General features: G+C 44.5%; 1 protein-coding gene across 2 annotated transcripts in view; it reads right to left on the bottom strand.

The window, feature by feature from the left end:
- The window catches only part of PAMR1 (peptidase domain containing associated with muscle regeneration 1), a 43,964-nt gene extending 25,924 nt beyond the window's left edge, over positions 1–18,040 (bottom strand). The window contains exons 1-4 of one of the 2 annotated variants that reach the window (XM_083463760.1): positions 17,641–18,040; positions 7,209–7,385; positions 5,389–5,517; positions 187–301 (exon numbers count right to left, since the gene is read on the bottom strand). In XM_083463760.1, coding sequence (XP_083319886.1) covers positions 187–301; positions 5,389–5,517; positions 7,209–7,338 — 374 coding nt within the window. In that variant the 5' untranslated portion in view covers positions 7,339–7,385; positions 17,641–18,040. The remainder of the gene's footprint in view (positions 1–186; positions 302–5,388; positions 5,518–7,208; positions 7,386–17,640) is intronic. The other variant, XM_083463759.1, reaches the window with a different exon arrangement.
- Between the last annotated feature and the right edge of the window lie 4,015 nt (positions 18,041–22,055).

Here is a 22,055-nt window from a genome sequence, read left to right as displayed (position 1 = left end):
TTGGATACAGCCATTTTTAGTCCATTAATTATGATTAATGTCAATGGTTGGGGGCGCAGAAAAACTCCACTGGAAATGCCTCTAGGTCCCAGGGTTGAAATACTAGCCTGATGGCTGAACAAGCCTTAAATATGTACATAAACTTGAAAAGAAGAATCTGTATGCTGAAATGCATCACCCACCTACCTTAACTCAACAACAAAACCAGGTTTAGCATGAATAGTCCACTCACAGCGGGCATTCAGTGGATAACTCTCCAACAAGATCTGACCCTTGGAAGCCTGCAGAACCTGACCACATCCTGAAGGGCAGGAAAAGAAGAAGAAGATTTATATTAGGCTCTGTGAGGGAACACAGACTCAGAAATAGCTCAGAGCTAAATGGACCAGTGGTGCGACTCCAGATAAGGCAGCTTCATATGCTCATATGTCCCAATCTGTGAGACTGAGGTGTGTTCAAACCAGGATCTGAAACTACAGCTTGTTGAGCTGACTGAGTTAAAAGCAGCTTCCTATGTTCACCTGGAGAGCCCAATATATAGATGGTGAGCCTTCTGCTCAATGTGATGGGTCAGAAGCAGTGTCTGCACCACCTCCTAAGTTATAGGAAACTACACTGGGAAATCAAAAACGATTGCCCAAGGTAGAATTTAAATCTATTATTTTAGCACTGGTTGGTAATAGAATACAGTCGTGCTCTTCCACAGCTCCTGGTTATTTCAGCTTCCTGGGCAGATTGTCACCATTGGTAAATATTGGGATTCATTGCCATTTTGACGTTATGTCTAGGTATCAGGTATCAAAGTCATATTACTAGCCTCTACAACATCTTCCATGTTGTTACTGGAGAAACATTTGGCATGCACCCAAGTATTAGGACTTCGATGTGTGGCAAGACAATCTCACAACTGTGCCCCCATAGGTTCAGACTCAGGTAAACTATCAATCCACATTAGATTTGTTCAGAACTTCTCATCTGTGTGTTCCCTGGATGAACAGAAGGAGAGGGTTTGCTCAGTGGCCCCACTTCCAAACCCTCTCTGTCAGCAAACCTTTTGAGCAAGGGGGCCAGTCCATTGTCCCTCAGACCTTGTGGGGGGGGGCGGACTACATTTTTTGGGGGGGGGGAATGAACGAATTCCTGTGCCCCACAAATAACCCAGAGATGCATTTTAAATAAAAGGACACATTCTACTCATGTAAAAACACTGATTCCCGGACCGTCCATGGGCCAGATTTAGAAGGCAATTGGGCCAGATCCGGCCCCTGGGCCTTAGTTTGCCTACCCATGCTCTACGTGTTCAGAGAAGATGTTGCAAGGGAGATCTGAACAAACCACAGTTTTTAGGGTTGTAGGCAGGCTCACTGTATTTCCCATGTGTGCGGGGGGATATACAGTGGCCTGAAAAAGCTCAGCCCATGAATGGTGCAGCTTTGTCACATCCAGCAACATGCCATGTGCCATAGCATGATATTTCCTCTTTCCTGCAAGACTCTACAGTGTTAAGACTTGTCCGTTCTAATAAAAGAAAAAAATCTCCTTTTGTCAGTTTACCCTCAATTACCCTCAATTAAGTGCACTCTGATGAAACGGAAAACAAGCTCGGAGGGGTTCATCATAAGTGTTTCGTTCCACACCAGGGCTTGTTGGTTCCTGATGTGAAAGGCTGGAGAATTAATTACTTTGCCCCCATGGCTGTCATTAAGATGCTATTGGGATATGCCAGGATCTGCCGCAACGTACATGATAATGCAGCTTCCCACAGTGGAGAGAGGAAACCTTGCCCTGTTGCTGGCTCCTACCTCAAAACAACCTGAGACAAAGCTGCAGGAAACCTTCTTCAGAAGGATTGACAAGGTCCTTGAATCACCTCAGAGAACATTCCCCTTTCGTTACAAGGGGGCTTTTGAGTTGCCTTTGTTGCTCTTGCCTTTTGACGAGAAAGAACTGGTGCAAAGAGATGTTGGCGTGCCGGGAATACTGAGTGCACCTTTCTCGGGAGAACATTACGGTCTGAACTTGCAGAAATTCCTGCCAAGGAAATAGGACTGGCCAACAAAGCAGGTGGTCCAGAGGCTAAAGAGAGAGCCATTCAAAGAGTGGCCCCAAGGAAACAGGCTCATATTTGCCACAAACTTTTGCATGAAGCATAGCTGTGGTGAGATGTGGATCTTCCATTTCCCTCCACCATCTCAAGCTCTCTCAGGAGAGGTTTATGTAACGCCCTGCCACCTCTCTCTCAACAAAGGATTGAGCAACCAGCTCCACCATTTCCACTCAAAGGGATCTTTTCTCTCTTGCCGAAGCCTGAAGAAGAAGAGAAAGACCTGGAAAGTTCTCAAGAATAATTTACACCCACAATGGCAAATCCTGGCAAATCCTTCCTTGCTTCTGAGGAGCGGAGAGGGAGGGAAGAGTGAGAAAAGAATCCATTTTGGAAGACTGTCAGCACCACTGTGCCATCTGAAAAGGAGGGAAAACTGTTTTCTGGGACACACAAAAATTCTTGCTTGAGGCAAAAGAGAGAGAGAGAGAGAGAGAGAGAGAGAGAGAGAGAGAGAGAGATCACTTAATCCTTTCAATAATTGTAATTTACATTCTATGTTTATTTAAGGTCACCTGAGAAAATTCATGGGCAGATAGATATCAATAGGGGTGATGGGTATTATTACTTCACACAATCCATAAATAATTTATGGGGTCCACTGCCTCAAAATGACTTAGGTGACTTAAAAACAACAACCCTATCAATGTGTATTATCCTCTACGGCTATATGGGAACTCTTGTTAAGAGGTAAATATGCCTTATTTTCCACTATGTCCACTAGGACTTTGCTCTTCCACCAGACCATATGCATCTGATTCATTTGTATAGTCTTACATAGAATATGTAAGCCAATCACACTGCCCATGGTTTTCTCCCACTTTTGATGGGTCCAGAGCCAAGTCTCACCCAGTCTATTGCCTGGAGTCATTCAGGGTGCCCCTATGCATACTTAAAGAATGGAATCAGAGTTGGAAGGGACACCACATATCATATAGTTTAACCCCCTGCAATGCATGAATCTCAACTAAAGCATACATGACAGATGGCCATCCAACCTCTGCTTAAAAACCACCAAGGAAGGAGAGCCCACAACCTCCTGAGGGAGTCTGTTCGAACAGCCCTTACCGTAAAAAAGTTCTTCTTGATGTTTAATTAGAATCTGACATGCTCTCTACACTGTTGTGAGGAACATAAAATGCTGCCTTACGCAGACTGCTGATCCAGCTGTAGACACTGTCTTGCCTACAATGACTAGCACTGGCTCTCTGGAGTTTCAGACAGAAAACCTTTCCCAGCCCTGCCTGCAGATGCTCGGGATTAAACTGCAAAGCAGATACTCTATCACTGAGCTACAGCCCTTCTAGATAGTGCTGAACTACAACTCCCATCTGTGACCATTGGCCCAGAGCTGAGGCCCAACCACCCATGCTCCCTAAATATCCCTAAATCTGTTCTGGGAGGTTGGAGGGAACCCACAGAAGAGATTTACCTGCCCTGAGGCCTGTGGGTATAGGGCGGCATATAAATTCAATGAAGTAATAATAATAATAATAATAATAATAATAATAATAATAATAGGTGCACAGAGGTAGGAGCAGGGAAAGTCCTGTTGCACAAGCAGACTTTGTTCCCCGTGCACATACCCCCATATATTGCTACACTGAATTTCACTCATATTTCTAAGAACTCTGTTTCTCTCTCGCCCTGTCCCCATTTCAGCCATAGCCACTACAGTGGTACCTTGGGTTACAGATGCTTCAGGTTACAGACTCTGCGGCAGCAGCGCGGCGGCAGCAGGAGGCCCCATTAGCTAAAGTGGAGCTTCAGGTTATGAACAGTTTCAGGTTAAGAACAGACCTCCAGAATGAATTAAGTTCTTAACCCGAGGTACCACTGTACTAACCAACACAGGCTGCTATGTACGCAAAAGCAGGATGTCCATTAATGTGGTGTGAACTACACTCAGGCTGTGAAACTCATAAAAAACTGCAGCAAGGCACACATCACAAACAAATGCTGGTGGAAGAAGGAGGAGGAGAAACACACACACACACACACACACACACACACACCTGGCTGGGTTTCCCCAGCCACTCTGGGCGGCTCCCAACAGAATATTAAAAACACAATAAAACACCAAACATTAAACACTTCCCTAAACAGGGCTGCCTTCAGATGTCTTCTAAAAGTCAGGTAGTTTATCTCCTTGACTTCTGATGGGAGGGCCTTCCACAGGGTGGGCGCCACTACCAAGAAGGCCCTCTGCCTGGTTCCCTGTAACCTCTCTTCTTGCAGGGAGGGAACCGCCAGAAAGCCCTTGGCGCTGGACCTCAGTGTCTGGGCTGAACGATGGGGGTGGAGACGCTCCTTCAGGTATACTGGGCCGAGGCTTGGCACATAGTTGATGGCCATCACCGCCTCTTGTGACAGCAAACCCCACATTTTAGCTATGCGCTGTGTAAAGAAGGGCTTTCTATTGCTTGTCCAGAGTTCCAATATTCAGCTTCATGAGAACTCCATGAGTTCTGGCATTATGAGAGGGAGAGAGAAAAACTTTTCTCCACTACATGCATACTATTATACTCTTCTATCATGTCACCTCTTACTCACCTTTTCTCTAAACTAAAAAAAACAAACAAACACTGTCATGTTTTGTTTCCTCATACGTTTAGCTTAATGATGAGTTTCCCCATTGATCCATAATAGTGAATATGCCTGGGTGGAAAGGCATCACTCTTTTTATATATTAATAATGCCTTTTTCATGGAAGAGCTTCTGAGCACCACCTTCTGGATAGATTGAGGTACTACTGTAATTTGTACACTGGAAATCTTTTTTTAAAAAGCAAGGTTACTTAGTCTCCCCTATAGCCTTGAAGATATTTAAAGAACTTGACCCCTCACAACCTCTATTCCACATTGTGTCATTTCCTGCAAATATGATACAAACAAGTAAAGTACTGCCAGGCAGTAACTACTGGTTTTTGACACATGGTTGCAATGGAATGTTTATTGCATTTGCCATTAACTGTTTTATATTGATGGCTTGCTTTGCTGTGACCTTAAATGTTGCAATATTCATATAACTAAACTGGATTATTTGTTGAACTGTTGCAGGTGGGATTCAACTAAATCGTTGCATCACCCACTCATGGCTCCCACCTTATCCAATATTCTGAACTGCGTCGGCCATGGCAAGGATCTGCATCCTATCCTGGATAAGTAGCTCTTTGGACCTAGCCATGCTTCTCCTTGATTTCCACTGTATTCAGTCTTCCCTCCGCCATATTTGAAGCAGTACCCTTTCTCCTATTGGGGAACATGTCTCTTAACAATACTCACTCATGCAATCTCCTCCATACCAGCCTGCTCTGCATTCTGCGCAGTAGATGCCCTTGATGTAGAAGTTGTCTAGCGTTCCTCCCCAGGATCCATTGCGACAGGACTTACAGTTTTCAAAAATCATACAGCCTAAAAAGAAGAGGAATGACATTTAGAAAACGTTTCTGGTCTGATTGAACAGACCTTGGTTTGGAAAGTGCTCTGAACCACATATATGTGATTTGTTTGTGTCCCCCTGAACCCTCCTAAACCGGTTCTGGTCTTATCCCCAAGCCTTCAGTGTGGATTATGGGACACAGCAGGATGCATGTGGGGAAAGGAGAGGGAAATCCCTTTATTCTAGCACAAGAAATAACTGAATACTGCCCAATATCTCTGAACATTTAGCACTGTGTTTGAACATTCATAATCTGTATCTCAGTCTCACAGAACAGTTGGAATCTCACAAACGCACCTGGCTTTTATGTCAAAAATACAGCACTGCACAAATTTAAAACACTTAAAAAAATTAGACCTAGTATGAATTGAAACTGCTGGGCATGCACATTGGGCTACAAAGGAGCAAATGAAAGTGGATGGCAGAGATAATACACTACAGCAGACAAGCTGTCACATACTGTGTTTGCTCTGGACAGCCAGAACAAGTGATAAAAGACTGGCAGCCTGGTTAGATTGTAGCTGGAAATGTATATCTAAATCTACTTATAGTTCCTTGGCTTCAAGATAGAGGAGCTGGAGGACTTGGGCAAAGCTGTTGGCCTATATGGTACTTCCTTTACTAAACACTATCTAGGGAATTTGACTATTTCCTTGGGATAATATCAAGTAGCAGGATCAGACTTTGGTTATATGGTCCTCTAAGCAAAGACAAAATTTGCCCTCCTCCAAATATTTCTTATTTTCACAATAATTTCTTTTGGTACAGTTGCTTTTTAATGGATCTTCTCAGTAGGTACCCATATAGACAGTGCTTTTTAAAAAATATATGTTTAGGGGTATTCTCATTTTCCTACTCATATTGAAATACTGCCACTCAAAGAGGCCAAACTCAGATTCACAAAATGTTTAGGGGTATGCGTACCCCCTGAAAAAAGCACTGCATATAAATATAGGTTTTATTATTGGTACTGTAGTATTAGTAATGGTGTTATTTTGTGCCCCCTCAGCTCAGCACCCTGTGTGAGGGAACCGCCCACACTGCCCTAAATCTGGCGTTGCAAGTAGACTAATGACCCAGGGTAAACAATTTGGATCAATTCCTAATAGAACTATTATCTTCTTGTTTCTACTGGCTGTTGCTTCCTTATCCCTTTGTCTTTATTGTTTTCTTATTCCTTTTGCGGAGTCTGAGCTCAGCAACTTTGTTCCTATCTTTTTAAGTAAGGCAATGTGCAAGCCAGGCCTGGGAGACTCAGGAATGAAAAATCTTCATCTGGTGCTGAAGCCAACAATGACTTTACTCTCTGGAGGGCTTCCAGGCATACACGGTGAAATCCTGGAAACTTTCGACTCTGAGCGTGAGTTTAAATTATTAGAAAAGGGGACGTACTAACGGCAATACGCTAAATGCATTAACTTTCATCAACTCAGTAAACCATTTGTATTGGCACCCATCCATCTCTGAAGAGAGAGAGAGAGAGAGAGAGAGAGAGAGAGAGAGAGAGAGAGAGAGAAAAAACCTATTCATCATCAATGTCTGGCAGACCAAACAGGCTGCACGCTCCACCTAGCTACAAACAGGGTCATTGAATAAAGATTTATGTCTGGTGAGAACACCCAAAAGGTGAGGGGGTTCAGAGAAGGGCAATAAATCAACATACCTGGGTGGATTAGACAGGAGTCACACTCGTTGTCCTCATTCCTGCAGCACGGAATAGTGTAACCTACCACTTCCTTTCGCCCGGGGCACACACACTTTATCTGATCGTACTCACAACACTCCCGACACATGATATTCCATTCGGCTCCTGGACAATTTTCATTGATCACCGTATACCCTGCAGAAAAGCAAAGGGAAGGGGTGTGTGGGAGGGAATAATTCATTATTGGAAGAATGTCATCCATTCCATTACAGCCAAACAACATGTCAGGCAGGAGACCTGTGGTTTGATGTCCTGACTCGAAGGACTGTCATTTGGCCACTGTTCCTTGTTGCAGGAGACTCAGCAAAATGTATCTTGACTATCACAGAATCCAGGGATGAAAATAGAGCACCTCAACCCCATTTCTGCACAATGCCATCAACAGGATCCTAGAGATATTAAGAGGCAAACCATAGGCTTGACCTGACTTCTGCTTTATTTAACATTGTTCACTCAGCTTGGAGTATCTAAGAAGAGGGATCTGGTTCACATTTCCTTCCAGCTTATGGTGTTTTCTGGAGAAAATAGCTACTGCGATGCATTTGTTTCATATGACATACATTATTGTTGTCAGATGACAGACTGGGAAATTGTATAAACACTGAATTATATTTTTGCTGTTGCATCCTTATCATCTTTTTAATGGTTTACCTGTTTAGCACTGTAGCTGAAATAGAATTGCTATTACTGTTGCTACTACCTATCTGAGCACTGCAGAATATTTGTATAACCGTTATTTTTAAAACAGTACCTAAGGTTTTCATCTTGGCAGACGCTGCCAACTCCTCTTTAAGAAACGCCAGACTGAAGCTGCAAAAATTGTGACTGTTGGCTAAGAAAGTAATTCTGCAGATTCCATCTTCCTTCCATTGGCATGCTGTCTGCATCCAGCAAATTGAAATTTAATGAGCTGACAATTCTATCAGGGTGTCCCTCAACCAAAAGACAGACCTGAGGGCTGTTACTGTGGAGCCTGGAGATAAGAGGAGGTTGCAGAGATGAATAGAGGAAGAAATGTAACAAGACCGTCCTTCATTTTTGTCAGCAGCAGGGCCTTAAATTTCCTGTTTTATGTTCATTGCAACAAAACTGCTTCAATCTGGATTACGCCTTCCACACACAAAGTGACTTAGAAAAAAATTACAAGTTTCTGGCAAAATTAGGCACACTGAAGTCACTATGAATAGAAACATAGGAAGCTGCTATATACTGAGTCGGACCATTGGTCCATCTAGGCCAGTATCATCTACACTGACTGGCAGCAGCTCTCCATAGTTTCAGACAAGGAATCTTACCTCAAAATGCTGAGGGTTGAATCTGGGACCTTCCCCATGCAAAACAGATGCTCTACCACTGAGCACTATTTCTCTAGAAAAAGAGGTGTCAGAGCTTACCATGAATTTCTCCCTTGTTCTATTAAAATGGCAATGGTGCCCATCTGAGAAGTGCTGGAGCTAAGCTCCTGCATCTGAATAAAGCCCTTGGTAGGGCTCTTCCCTAAATACAATCAGATACCTGTCTAATTAGAAGTAAACCCCACTGAGTTCAGTGGGACTTACCGTACTTCCAAGCAAATGTTCATTGTGCTTTTATGAGCTAACTAATTCCAATGGAATCTTCATACATTATTATTATTATTATTATTATTAGTAGTAGTAGTAGTAGTAGTAGTAGTAGCAGCAGCAGCAGCAGCAGTAGAATTTACCAGTCCTAAGGCATACCCTCCAAGTGTACCTATTCTCCAGGGACAGTCCTGGAATTACAAAAGCCATTCTACCTTCTGATTTGATCCCAGAATGTCTCCATTTCCCCCACCAGGGCCACCACTGAGCTCAGGGAAGGGGATGAGCCAGCATTTTGCAGCTGTTCCATAATCCTGTTTAATAAACTCTACACAAAGGATATGTTGGTATTCATGGAGACAGATAGTCAGAATGTATGGGCTGTTTATTACACCAATGGCTATTAAAAGTTAGATTGGAATTTTAGACCCATCCTGGTTTATAAGTCAGATGGGTCCATTTTTATTAACAACGGCTATAAAATCTGGGTGACAGGCTGAGCCCTGTGATGTGGCTTGCAACAACTAATTGGAGGGTTTATTCATAGTTTGGATCACAAATATGAGCCAGGTGAGGCTTTGCGACACAGAATCGGTTTGGATGCAGTCTTCCAATTATGAATGAACACTAGAGGGCTACTAAAGCAGAGCCTCTTTAAACAAAGCAAAGAAATAATGTCTTGGCCTCAGAATTCTATTGAGGAAAAATCCCATGGCAGCTTGAACTCTGATGAAAGTACAGAGGGGGGAAAACATACCACAAAGGGTTTCAGAACGTCATCAAGTACACAACTGACTTCAAGCTATAATGCTTCCTTTCTTCATTGGAAATTGTTTCATTTTATCTGAACACACAAGTTTCACATTCATTCCCAGAAATCTTTTTATTTGCAGCAAACAGCACTTTCGGAGGGAAATAGACACTCTGGAGGGCAGTATTTGGCCAGAAAACAAGACAAAGAGGGAAAATAACCCCTTCCCAGACTGCAATCCCAATTGGTATCGCAGGCCCCAGGCTTGTTCCCCTCTGTTCAAAAGAAAAAGCCATGGCCAGTTCTAAGCACAATAGCAAAAAACACCTCAGTGAAACATGGAACATTTAGTGCTATTAAGAATAACCATATTGGATAATGCCAAAGGTCCATCTGGTCCAGCTTCCTATTCTAACTCTGGTGGACCACATGCTTTAGGGAAGCCTGTAAGCAGGACCTGGACACAATAGCCCTCTGCCCTCACTTGTGATTCCAGGCAACTGCCACCCTGAGGGATCCTGCCTTCAACAGTCGAGGTAGAAGCTAGCCGTCATGAAGTACACATTTGTTGGAAGAGAAGAACAACCGAAATGACTCCCTGACAGATTTATTGTGTTTATGCTCAGCATAATTCTCTCAGCTACATGGAAAGGTATTTGCTGAGGGGAGGTGGGGAGGAATGCATGTTTTCTTCCGGCTCCATGGTTTAATTATCCTAAAAAATGATTAAAAGTCTAGATGAAGTGCCAGCTTCCTTAATATTAATCTCAATCTTATTACACCAGTAAGGTAAGAAGGAGCGACTGGCTAATTTATTGGGATGGAACAAAGGGAGAAATGTCATTAAGCGCTGACATAAACATTTGCAAATTCAGTGAGCCAGGAAATAGCCATGTCCTTAATATGTGTGAGAGAGAAGCGATTCGATTTCCCATTGCTAGGCTCAGGCATTCTAAAACAGATAGGCTCCCTTGTCTGCATATCACTGGCTTGAATCAGACTCAGCTATGATTTTTTCGTTGAGAGAGATGGAGAAAGAGAGAGATGACTTGAAGAGAGGGTAGAGGTTTGTAACATTATTCGTAGAATGGAGAAAGTGGATAGGAAGACATCTTTTCTCTTAACACTACAGCCACTCGGTGAAGTTTATGGGCAGTAGATTCAGCACCAGCAAGAGGAACCTTTTCACACAGTGGATAAACAACTTATGGGATTCACCAGCAAAAGATGTGGTGATGGTCACTATCTTAGATGGTTTTAAAGAAGGGCTTAAACAGATCTACAAAGTTGCTGGAAACAGCAGGGGAGCGGGCTTTTGTGCTCATGTCTTGTTTGTGGGTTTCCCACAGGCATCTGGCTGGTCATTGTGAGAACAGGATGAAGGATTAGACTGGCCCATGGCCTGATCTAGCAGGCTCTTCTTATGCTCCTAAGACCCATGTGATGTGAATTCCTGTTACATATTAACTGGTTTTATGCCTCTGAATATCAAGAGACCTTCCAGAAGCTCTCTCTTTTTTTATTGATCATGACTGAACCTCATGATGTTACCAGGGTGGTCACACGTGATCATGCTTTCAATAACATTTGCACCTGCAAATGTTTTTGGGTGGTCATACAGCTTCACTGGCAGTTGGTGCATCTCCTGTAGTTTCCTACTAAAATCCTGTAACATTTCATACCACAAATATTGCGTGTGCATGTCCCTCTTTCTTTGCACTATAGTATAAGAGTGCCCTCTCACGGCAATAACGTTTATAACACTAGGGAAGTATCACAGAACAACTAATAAAGTGGAAGGATGTGTGGACAGTTCGGTATAAATTTACCACTATTGTACAATTATTGCATCAATGGCATGTTGTAGAATGCACCCCCCCCCCCACACACAAAGGACTAGTTTGGAAGGGACCATAATTTCTGGAAACCCACAGCAGATCCTTCTCACTCTGTCTGTGGGATCCAGTCTAGCCACCGGCTAAAAGTCTAGCCATCCGTCTCCTCCTCTTGCACACCCTGATATCCATGCCACCTCCTCAATCTGCTCCAGGGGGCTGGGGGAAGCACCAGAGCAGATTTTTTGATGGGGCCAACAAACTTACACAATGACTTCATTGGATACAGTCTGAAACATGGGAGAACCTCTGCCGGCCAGTAGACAATGCTGGTTTGGACGTAACACTAAACCACAGTAACTGTGGTAAGATACAAATGTGCCATGTTTTTGTGAAATACTTCTTCCCTGGTTCTAGTATGTTTACCACAAACCCTCATATTTCCCTTTTAGCTATTTGAGGTGTTTGTTTCTTCTAATGGAGCAAAGCATTTAGGTTAGTGAATGTAGCATGTCATAAATGAACTGGAACCTTGGTAATGTTTCCATCAGTCTTATTTGACAGAAAAGTGTCTGTTTTTCTCATCATGGTCTGGGCACATGTAATGACTTCACCCACTGTTCCCTGTGCCAAACCACCAATGCAACTCTATCCCAAACTGCAGGCTCATGGAGCATGTGGTGATAGAATAGGCCCTCACAAAATGCTTTTTACAGCAATTTAAAGAAGTTAGGAACCAGTGGCTTTGAACAAACACTGTATCTCACAGCCATAGCTGTCAACTTTTCCCTTTTCTTGAGAGGAATCCTATTCAGAATAAGGGAATTTCCCTTTAAAAAGGGCAAACGTTGACAGCTATGCTCATAGCTCTGACAATGCAAGTGTTCCAGTGTCTAGATTTGCATCTCAGTGCTTTTCAGCTGCTGTGCTAGAAGGATTGTTGGAGCCCTCTGTTGTATATGTTCTTATAAGGACCAAACTAGTTGTGCAAATATGATTACTGTAATGTGAACAAGCTTTGTTCTGTAAACAGCACCACAGGGAAGCCTGGCACCTATGGGAATTTCCCTTGAAATGCAAAAAGCAGCTTTGGAGAGGCAGTTTTTGCTGGGACTGTGGCAGGGAGAAAAAGAGTTAATGACACAGCTTTCCAGTCCTGAGGTTGCTCAGGCTTCTCTGTGCCTGGTAATTACATACACACACACCAAGTCTTATGGTGCTTTCTGGTTAAGTAAGAGCAGTTGGAGTCTTCAAAAGCACAAATATTCTCATCACTATGCTCCCTCCTATGACTTCAATAAAAACATAGGAGGGTTTTTAATTATGGCCATATAGGGAACATGAAGGTTTTTCTTGGCAGATAGAAGATGTGACATAAACTGTTACAGAGTTTTGTGTTTTGCTTTTTTTTACACATGACACAGCTTTTTGACCTCTGAGCAAATCAGTTTGCAAGAGATTTTTTCATGAGTTTGGTGGGTGGCCAATGTGTGGAATGTGATCCCTTAATTGTCGGTGCATTATTTTTCTACCTGATATATATATATACATACATATATCACTGATTTTTGACCCCCCCCAACTCAGGTCCTTATGAAGAATTTATGTAATACATTTGCTGCATTGGAAGATCTGACCATTGTGTTCTGCTTTGTGAGTGTGACTCATTTTCAGGGGATGGGGGGGGATGGACAGGATTGGCAGGAATATTGCACATACACAGATAATGCTTGACCCCATGGTACAAAACTATTTGTTTGGAATGCATCCTGGTGAATCATCTTTCCAAACCTCCCAAGAATCCCCAAGCAAGCTGAGCACATAAGGGTGTGATCAACATGCAGAGAATTTGTTTACTTCTGATGGAACTTTCCTTATAGTAAATTGTCTGCAAGCTCATGGAAGACAAGGTAGCAAAGGCTGCTAACTACAATAGCTACGGTATGTTTCACCTCCACTGTTAGAGGTGTTGCACTTCTGAATACCAGTTGCAGGTGGGCAGAGTCCTGCATGTCCAGTTTGTAGGCTTCTCGGGGCATCTGGTTGGCCACTGTGAGAACAGCATGCTGGACTAGGTGGGCCATTGGCCTGATCCAGCAGGCTCATCTTATGTTGCATGCATGCAGACATGCTATTGAGACTGCATCTGCTTCTAAAAAGTGAACCTGTACTGCCTTCAGTGCTGTTAACTAGTTGTCACCATACCCAGGCAAGGCTCTCAACCTGCCATGTAGCATCACATACATTCCAAAGGGAACCTTGCCTTTTGGGAGGCTATATATACACGGGTAAAATAATAGCATAGAACAGAAATGAGGAGCTTGTGGCTTTCCATGTCTTAGAATCATAGAATTGTAGTGCTGGAAGAGACCACGAGGGTCATCTAATCCAAACCCCTGCAATGCGGGAGTCACTTTGCTTCATGTGGGGCTCGAACCCACAACCCTGAGATTAAGAGTCTTGTGCTCTACCAACTGAGCTATCCCTCCCATCATCCCTGAGCATAGGCTATGCTTGCTGGGGCTTATAGGAGTCTGGAGGGCCATGTCTTCACCATCCCTGGCACAGAAGGTGTCAACCCTATATCACTGAAAGGCAAGGTATCATGTTTTGAAGAAGGAAGATGAAGGAATCTTGGGCACGTCACTCACTGTGCTCCCTGCCCCTGCTGTTCTGCAGCGGCCCTTTTCAGACATTTTATCTAAGGTGATGCAGGCCAGCGGCACAGCCTGCAGCTGTGATCCTATCCCCACTCCACACACACACACCCCAATTCTACATAGATAGAATTTTTTAAATCTCCCTGGGTCAGAAAAGCATCAGTCACTCTCTTCAGAAGTGCCGCTTGCTTACATCATGTTTGCCTCAAACTCCCTTTGATGCCTTTGATTCGATCAAAGAATTCTGCTGCACCTGCCAATCTTCTCTCTCCTGGCTCTAGGGAGATAAAATGGGACTGCCTCTGTGTTTTTTGCTGTCTCCCTGCCACCCACTCTGCCTCAAGTAAGCCAAAGGCGTCCCATGTATTCTCATAAGTAAGTGTGGGATGGACGTCTCAGGGGTCTCCACACCTTTTTTTCTCCAGGATAAACTGGCTCTGGGACGCGGGTGGTGCTGTGGGTTAAACCACAGAGCCTAGGACTTGCCGATCAGAAGGTCGGCGGTTCGAATCCCCACAACGGGGTGAGCTCCTGTTGCTTGGTCCCAGCTCCTGCCAACCTAGCAGTTCAAAAGCACGTCAAAGTGCAAGTAGATAAATAGGTACCGCTCTGGCGGGAAGGTAAATGGTGTTTCCGTGCACTGCTCTGGTCTGCCAGAAGCGGCTTAGTCATGCTGGCCACATGACCTGGAAGCTGTACGCCGGCTCCCTTGGCCAATAAAGCGAGATGAACGCCGCAACCCAGAGTCGGTCACGACTGGACCTAATGGTCAGGGGTCCCTTTACCTTTACCTTTAAACTGGCTCTGCTTTGCATCCTTTGTAGTGTTTTTGCCTGGCTGAAATGCCATTGATCTCCGGTAATGGCTCTTGTTTGTCTGGATGGGGAACGGAATGTGTAGCCTATGGTGCAAAGGAAAAACTCACAGCTGTTGCTCTGCTCGCTTTTGCCTCTGGCCCCACCCACCACTGTGTGGCCCCCCAGAAGAGAATGAGGCCCCTGAGCTGAGAATGGTTCTTCAGTGGTGACGGGTGTGACCTAGAGAGAGGGTGTGGTGGGGGGAGAGTCACTAGGGCCAGATGTGGAAGCTTGGAGGGCCACATTTGGTCCCTGGCCCCGAGATTCTTCACTCCTGTCCTAAAGAATTCTGAGAATTATAGATTGGTGAGAGCAAGTGTGCTGGAATAGATTCTTCCCCATTCCTTACAAAACTATGGGGTCCAGGTGAGAAGGAATGACTGTTACATAGTTTGTGACAAAGATGGAGACAAAGACCAGCATCACAGCAGTCTCCTGCCCCTAGCCCATCCCTCAGCAGGGCTGAAACTGGACTTTATTTCACCTGGGTCAGGCTCAGTCTGGCACACACACCCATGCGCATTTGCGTACACACACACACATATAGACTGGGAACCTCAATGGCGCCCCTCTGGAGGCTTCACCTGGAGCAAAAAACCTGGCTAGCCCCCTGCCCCCGCCCCCTGTAGCTACAGCTCTGCCCTCAGACATACACATATAGAGGGGAGAGAAATGGAGACAGGAATGCCCTTACAGATTGAGGCCCTTTTTCTGTTTCTCCACACCTATCCATCACTACCCTGCAGTGTTTAATGTACAGCAATTAGGTAGAATGGAGGGTAAAGGCAAGGGAGCCACAGCTGAATATCAGAGAAAACATTGACTATCATGCATTATAAAGTGACTCAGCATGTAAAACTAATTGCTGACTCTGCTAGAGAGTCCTGTCACTGTTAGGCTGCAGGGCAGCTTTGGCAATAGGAAATTAACCCAACAGACGAAGCTTATCCTATGGAAGGAATGCGGATTACTATCTGAGGAAATTAAATGCAGGGGTATCCCACAAGAATGTTCTTATCCAGGGATCTTTGCTTTCATCGCTGAGGTGGAAAAAGTTAGGGCTTATCTATGTTCCATGTTCACAGTGCCAGAGTGCTGTTGATGTAGCCTGACCTGCAGCATCTACATTGAAAACATCTGGGAGCTGGTATTAAATACTCCCAGAAGCTGTGTTTTTAAACTGCTTTGAGGAGGGCAAATGTCCCTGCTAAAAGAATAGTTGACCTAATAGCAGAGCAGGAAGTTCCAAGAACAGACCTGTCCTAGTAAGGTATTGGTCTATTTCTCCCTTGCCCCCATTCCCCAGTCTCCATCATCATCACCTTTGTCTGCACAAAAAACTCACTGTGTATTCTCACAACCTTACTTTCTTTCTGGTTCATAGCACACAGCGCTGGGGAGGTGGGAGGGGAATACTTTATTGTTCCTTAAATCAACTGTGTAACCAGACAGCTACACTTGTGCTATTATTGGATTGCTTCAGCACTGAAGGCACAAGCTTGGGCAGTAATAAACTGCAGCGTAACTAAGCCCTTAAGAGGGAGCTGCTCAACTACTTTCCGGAGGCAAATGCAGAGACTACCTGAATTCTCTTGTATGCTCACCACAACCAGAGCTTCTAGACTTCTGAAAGGCCCCAAAGCAGAATCTGCTGGCCCGGGGGAATTGCCCAGGAAATCCATTTCGTTTGACTTTAAATGCATTCAAGTGGAGCACAAGACCTGATGCATAACTTTACATATGGAGTTATTTATACACACTATGAGCTTGGGTGTTTGGAATGCTGCAATGTTTACTTGGTACATGTGATTTTACCATCATTCTTTTCTTTAATGAGGCAGCAATAGGCAGGCTTCCTTACCCGGAGAATGGATGCTTATGTTCCTTATTTCAAAAGGCCACTGCTTACTCTAAAAGCCTAAGGGTCCCACAGAACGCCACAACGTGCCTTTTTATGTCCACATACTGTCCAAGGGACGTTGCGGATTTCCTCCTTTCAGTTTCCAGAGTTTCCAGTTGCCCATTAGTTATTAAAAAGTTGATCTGGCCTTCCCACCCATTGCTCAGAAGGGTAACCTGCGAGGGACTGCAAAGGACTCTGGGAGCAACAAAAGGAATGCGAGAGGTGCCCGGGCTTCCATGGCAAAACAAGGTGGCATGAAAGCAGCGCGCTTTGGAGACAGTTCCAGCAAACATATATTGAAAGAAGAACTATTTTGGCACTATGCATGCCAGCTTGGCAGGCCAACATCCAAACGACAACCATGCAATAAAATAAAATAGCCCCGTTTAACTTCCACACTATTTTCTCTTTGAAGTAAAAAAAAAAGTAGAACAGTATTGGCAAAAGTAAAGCACAGGTCGGAACTCAAATCTGGCTTTTGTTTTGCTTGTCTTCCCCTCCTTTCTTCGGAGTCAGACTGAAAAGGAAAATCTGCCTTTTGGCAAGCTAAACAAATTACACTTTGCTAAAAGAAAAAGGGGTGGTGTTTTTCTTTTCTACTGTTTCAGGGAAACTAAGCAAAAAGTAGATTTCCAGCAGTGTGGCTCAGTCAGATCCTATTGTTTTCCTCCAAATTCCCAGGAAACTCGTCCCAGAAGGTTACAGGATTAATCCCACCACACGGTGGGAGACCAAAAACGCACCGGTCTCTCTAGAAGGGGCGGGGGCCCCGGCAGAGACCCGTCCTGTTAAGCATGCCTAGAAAGCGAGTCGCCTACTTACAGTACCTCTTGGCAAGCAGGAAATGAACAGGAGCTGCAAGAGGACTGCGAGTCCCAGGTGGGTCCAGGGTGCTGTCTCCATGCTGCTCAGAGTCAGGCCGCCCAGGGCAAGCGGGTGGCTGCTGCTCAGGAAAAGGCAAGGGAGGCAGGCGAGCAGCTTTTGCTGGGACCTCTGCAAGTGGTGCTTCTGTGAAGGCTCTCAGATTTCAGACCTCGGCTCGGCTCCCCTCATCATCAGAAGGGGGAACTACCTTCAAGAGACTCCTCAGACGGCCAGAAGCAAGACGACGTCACCCCCCAAAAAACCTCTCAGCTGCTCCTTTTAACTCTTTCTGCGCGGGAGGGGAGCGAGAGGAAGGGACCCGTTGGACGCCCAGCAACACACGCGTCGCGCTTCTCGAGTGCAAGGGACACGAGGTCATCGCGGAGGGGCGGGGGAACGGGCGGACAATGTGCTTGGGGCAGCTCCTCGCGTATCTTGTGAAAGATACCTGGAGCAGGGCTGCATCAGAGCCAGCAGGGATCCCTCGAACCTCTTTTCTGTGCCGAGGTTTAACTCTTGGCATATGTGGGCTGCTTTGCATCTGAACATGTGCAGAGTTCCAGAGAGACACAGCAGTCAGGAACCTTACTGGGTGCTTTCGGGCTGCTGTTGGATTGAGGTGTGATTCAATCACATAGCGGCAAATTTAAGTTGGAAGTTGAAGCCGATTTGGCGCTTTTGTGCAACAAACTCATCTCCCTCAATCGCTATGAGAAAAGTGACCCGAAAGAGAGGGATGAGCTTTGCATGATGCACCTGGGTATAACAGCAAGCAATTCAGAATGATTGCTCAGCAAATGCCCAATGTCATCTAACTTCCCCACAAACTTTATGCACACAAATTGGGGTGAATAATCAATAAAGGCATGGCCTGGAAGCAGCCATTGTCTTTCTTATGCTGGAGCAGAACATCAACAGGAATCTCCTGACTCCACCCAGCTACAAGTCAGTTCAGCACCAACTAATAACTATACAATAGGAACATAAGAAGAGGCTGCTGGATCAGGCCACTTGCTCATCTAGTCCAGGATCCTGCTCTCACAATGGCCAATCAGGTGTCTGCCTATGGGAAACCCAAAAACAGGACTTTGGTACAACAGCACTTTTCCTTCATGAAGTTTCCAACAACTGGGATTCAGAAGCCTACTGCCCCCAAACGTGGAGGCAGAACATTGCCATCATAGCCCCACGGATAATGCATGGCAGTGATCTAGTGTACCAGCCCTCTGGAACCCCACTGCAACATTTGGCTTCTGGGTTTTCCCTGTATATATTTATCAGCCCCTTTGGGCCCTGCATTTTATGTGCAGCTTTTATGATTCCACTGCACTCCGTAGATGAGATGCAAGCTTTTTCTTTGAAGTGCTGAATGTAAACAAAGTGTTATGACAGATACCAAGATGAAAGAATTATGGGTTTGGGAGATTCTCAAAAGGTTATGTCATTCAGCTGACACTGAGGCAGGCTTTTCTAATACGTTAATTCTTCTAACAACCATCTCTAAAACAAAAAAGAAACTCCACAGCTCTTCTTTTAAAGCTGATCTGATGGGAAGCTAAGATGGCTAGGGATTGAAGGGCAGGATATAAATCTGCTTAAAGAAAGAAATGTGTGTGCTAAATATATGATGTGATAGTTTCCCCCGCATAGTAATTCCCCCCTCCCCTATCCAAACATTCACCACCCACCACTGCCATGTGCTATCCGAAGTGACATAGAACGGAGAGAATTTTGCTTAAATTAGAAAGTAGTTAAACATAGAACCACAGCTAGTCTCGTAAATTGCAACAATGGAAAACCTTCTGGATGATGCAATGCCATATTCTACTCGGATGTAATGAAGTCAATAAAGGGATGCAAAGTGATTTCAGAAGATTCTGAGTTTGGTTGATTCTGAAGCTTGCAGAACTCAGTTTTGGCTCCTCTCAGGTGGGCACCACTGCCATTTTAAGAGAGAAAGAAACAGTACTATTTTTCTTGGGGGGGGGGTGTGCAGGTACTCACCATGAACACCTCCCTCATTCTCTTAGAATGGCAATGGTGCCCACCTGAGAGGTGCCAGAACTGAGTTCTGGCAAGTTCTGGCTGAAAAAAAGCCCAGTTCCTGCCTTTGTTCATTACGCTGCTTCTCACTCCCTTTTAAATTCTCCTCTTCCTCAGGATCTTTCTCATCTTTTTTTAAAAAAACCCAAACCAAGCCATTCCAGAACCATCTTACTTGCTCCTTTCATGTAATAGGATATTCCCACAAGCTGTAGAAATGGCTAGCTACTCAAACATAAGAAGAGCCTGGTAGATCAGGCCAAAGGACCATGCAAGTCAGCATCCCATTGTCAATGGCCAACCAGATGCCTGTGAGAAACCCCCAGGCAGGACCTGAGGACAAGAGAACTCTCCTTTTGGATGGCTTTAAAAAAGAGCCTTAGAAAAATTCATGGTGGATAAGACTATCCATGGCTATTAGTGTGTTGGGAAATTCAAGCTGCCTGCATAACAAACCCAGTTCCTCCCACCCACCAAACCCAAATTTTGATTTTTTTTTTGCCATAAGGCAAGTGACAGGGAAGTGTTTGGATAACAAGCACTAGAACCTAGGACACCAGGATTCATCTATTCCACTTGAGTACTTAGACAGGACTAGTGAACAGGACAGCAAAACCAGGAGCATCAGAGAATGGCAATGGTATTCCCTGCAGGGTGTGGGCCTCATAGATGCCTCGCAATGCCTGTCCCTGATACCAGTCCTTGTCAGAAGCAACACAGCTATGCATACACACTACAGACCCTCCAAGTATCCCTATTTTCCAGGGACGTCCCTGATTTAGAGAAGCCGTCCTGGTTTCTGATTTGATCCCGGAATGTCCCAATTTTCCTTAGGATGTCCTTATTTTCATTAGAGAAATGTTGTGAGGGTATGGAGTTACCTGACCCCAAAGCTGTCTGAAGGCAATCATGTATAGGGAAGGGTTTTTAAAAAAATGTTTAATGCTATATTGTGTTTTTATATATATATGTTGGAAACTGCACAGAGTGGCTGGGACAACCCAGTAAGATGTGTGGGGTATAAATAGTAAAATTATCATTATGGAATGGGACGTCCCAATTTTCATCGGAGAAAAGTTGGAGGGTATGACACTATGCATTTAAATCACACACCCACACACCACACAAACACAGGATTCTAAGAACTGTAGTTTACCCTTCACAGAGCTAGAGTTCCCTGCACCCTTAACAAATTACACTTCCCAGGTCCTTTGGGGCAAGTAATATGCTTAAAATGCAGGCAGTCATAGTCCCACCTGATGAAACCATTTAGAGAGATGGAGGGTGGGAAATGTAAGCACACTGAGAGCCCGAAGCATATCTGTATCTCTGAACACAAATTAAATTCAAATGGAATGCAGCCCCGAGGCTTGAGCAGAAGCAGCAGTTTAATGAAAGATTATCACTAATTTTTATTTCCCCCTTCAGCACATAACTGCTGACTTCAGGCGCCCTTTCGGTAAAGAGGTAGCAAAACACATGTCTGTTAAAGGAAATGCCAGACTACATTGTAGCATCAGATGTGAACATTTTTATAACTTACTTGGAGGACGGAACAACAACTAGAAATGCACTCCCCTTCATGGAAAATCAGTGCAAATCAATGCAAATCTGAGGTTCTGCCCCCCCCCTTTAACAAAAATCCTGGTTATGCCCATGCTGCCTTTTGAACTGTAGGTTCAACCACATGGGCAGGCAGTGCAATATCTAGCCCTGTGTTCAAATTCCTCCAGGAGCACTTAAAAGCCAGAATAGTGTGCTGGGCTTCCTATGCACTCACCTCTGTGCAACTGATTTTTTTCTTTCCTTTAAAAGGTACACACAATGTGGTCATCATGCTGATACTGCTTTAAATTAATACCCCACAAATGCCTGTGCCTGAGTTTATGTGCAAATATTTGTAGCGTTAATTGTGGTTTCCAGCAAGATATTGTTATTGCTAATACAGTGATACCTCAGGTTAAGAACTTAATTCGTTCTGGAAGTCTGTTCTTAACCTGGAACTGTTCTTAACCTGAAGCACCACTTTAGCTAATGGGGCCTCCCGCTGCTGCCTCCGTGCTGCCGGAGCATGATTTCTGTTCTCATCCTGAAGCAAAGTTCTTAACCCGAGGTACTATTTCTGGGTTAGTGGAGTCTGTAACCTGAAGCATCTGTAACCTGAAGCGTCTGTAACCCGAGGTACCACTGTAATAATAATTGTAATGATGGTAAAGTTGGTGCTTTATTTGTATGTCTTTGGAAAATATGGGACAAGTCTTAGTTTATGATCAATTTTACATTTCTGGGCTTGGTAAAATGCAGCCAAATGGAATTGAGCAAACTATTTG

Source organism: Podarcis liolepis (assembly GCF_965112155.1).
Source record: "Podarcis liolepis genome assembly, chromosome: 1".
NCBI lineage: Eukaryota > Metazoa > Chordata > Lepidosauria > Squamata > Lacertidae > Podarcis > Podarcis liolepis.
This window is presented reverse-complemented; position numbering and strand designations above follow the sequence as displayed.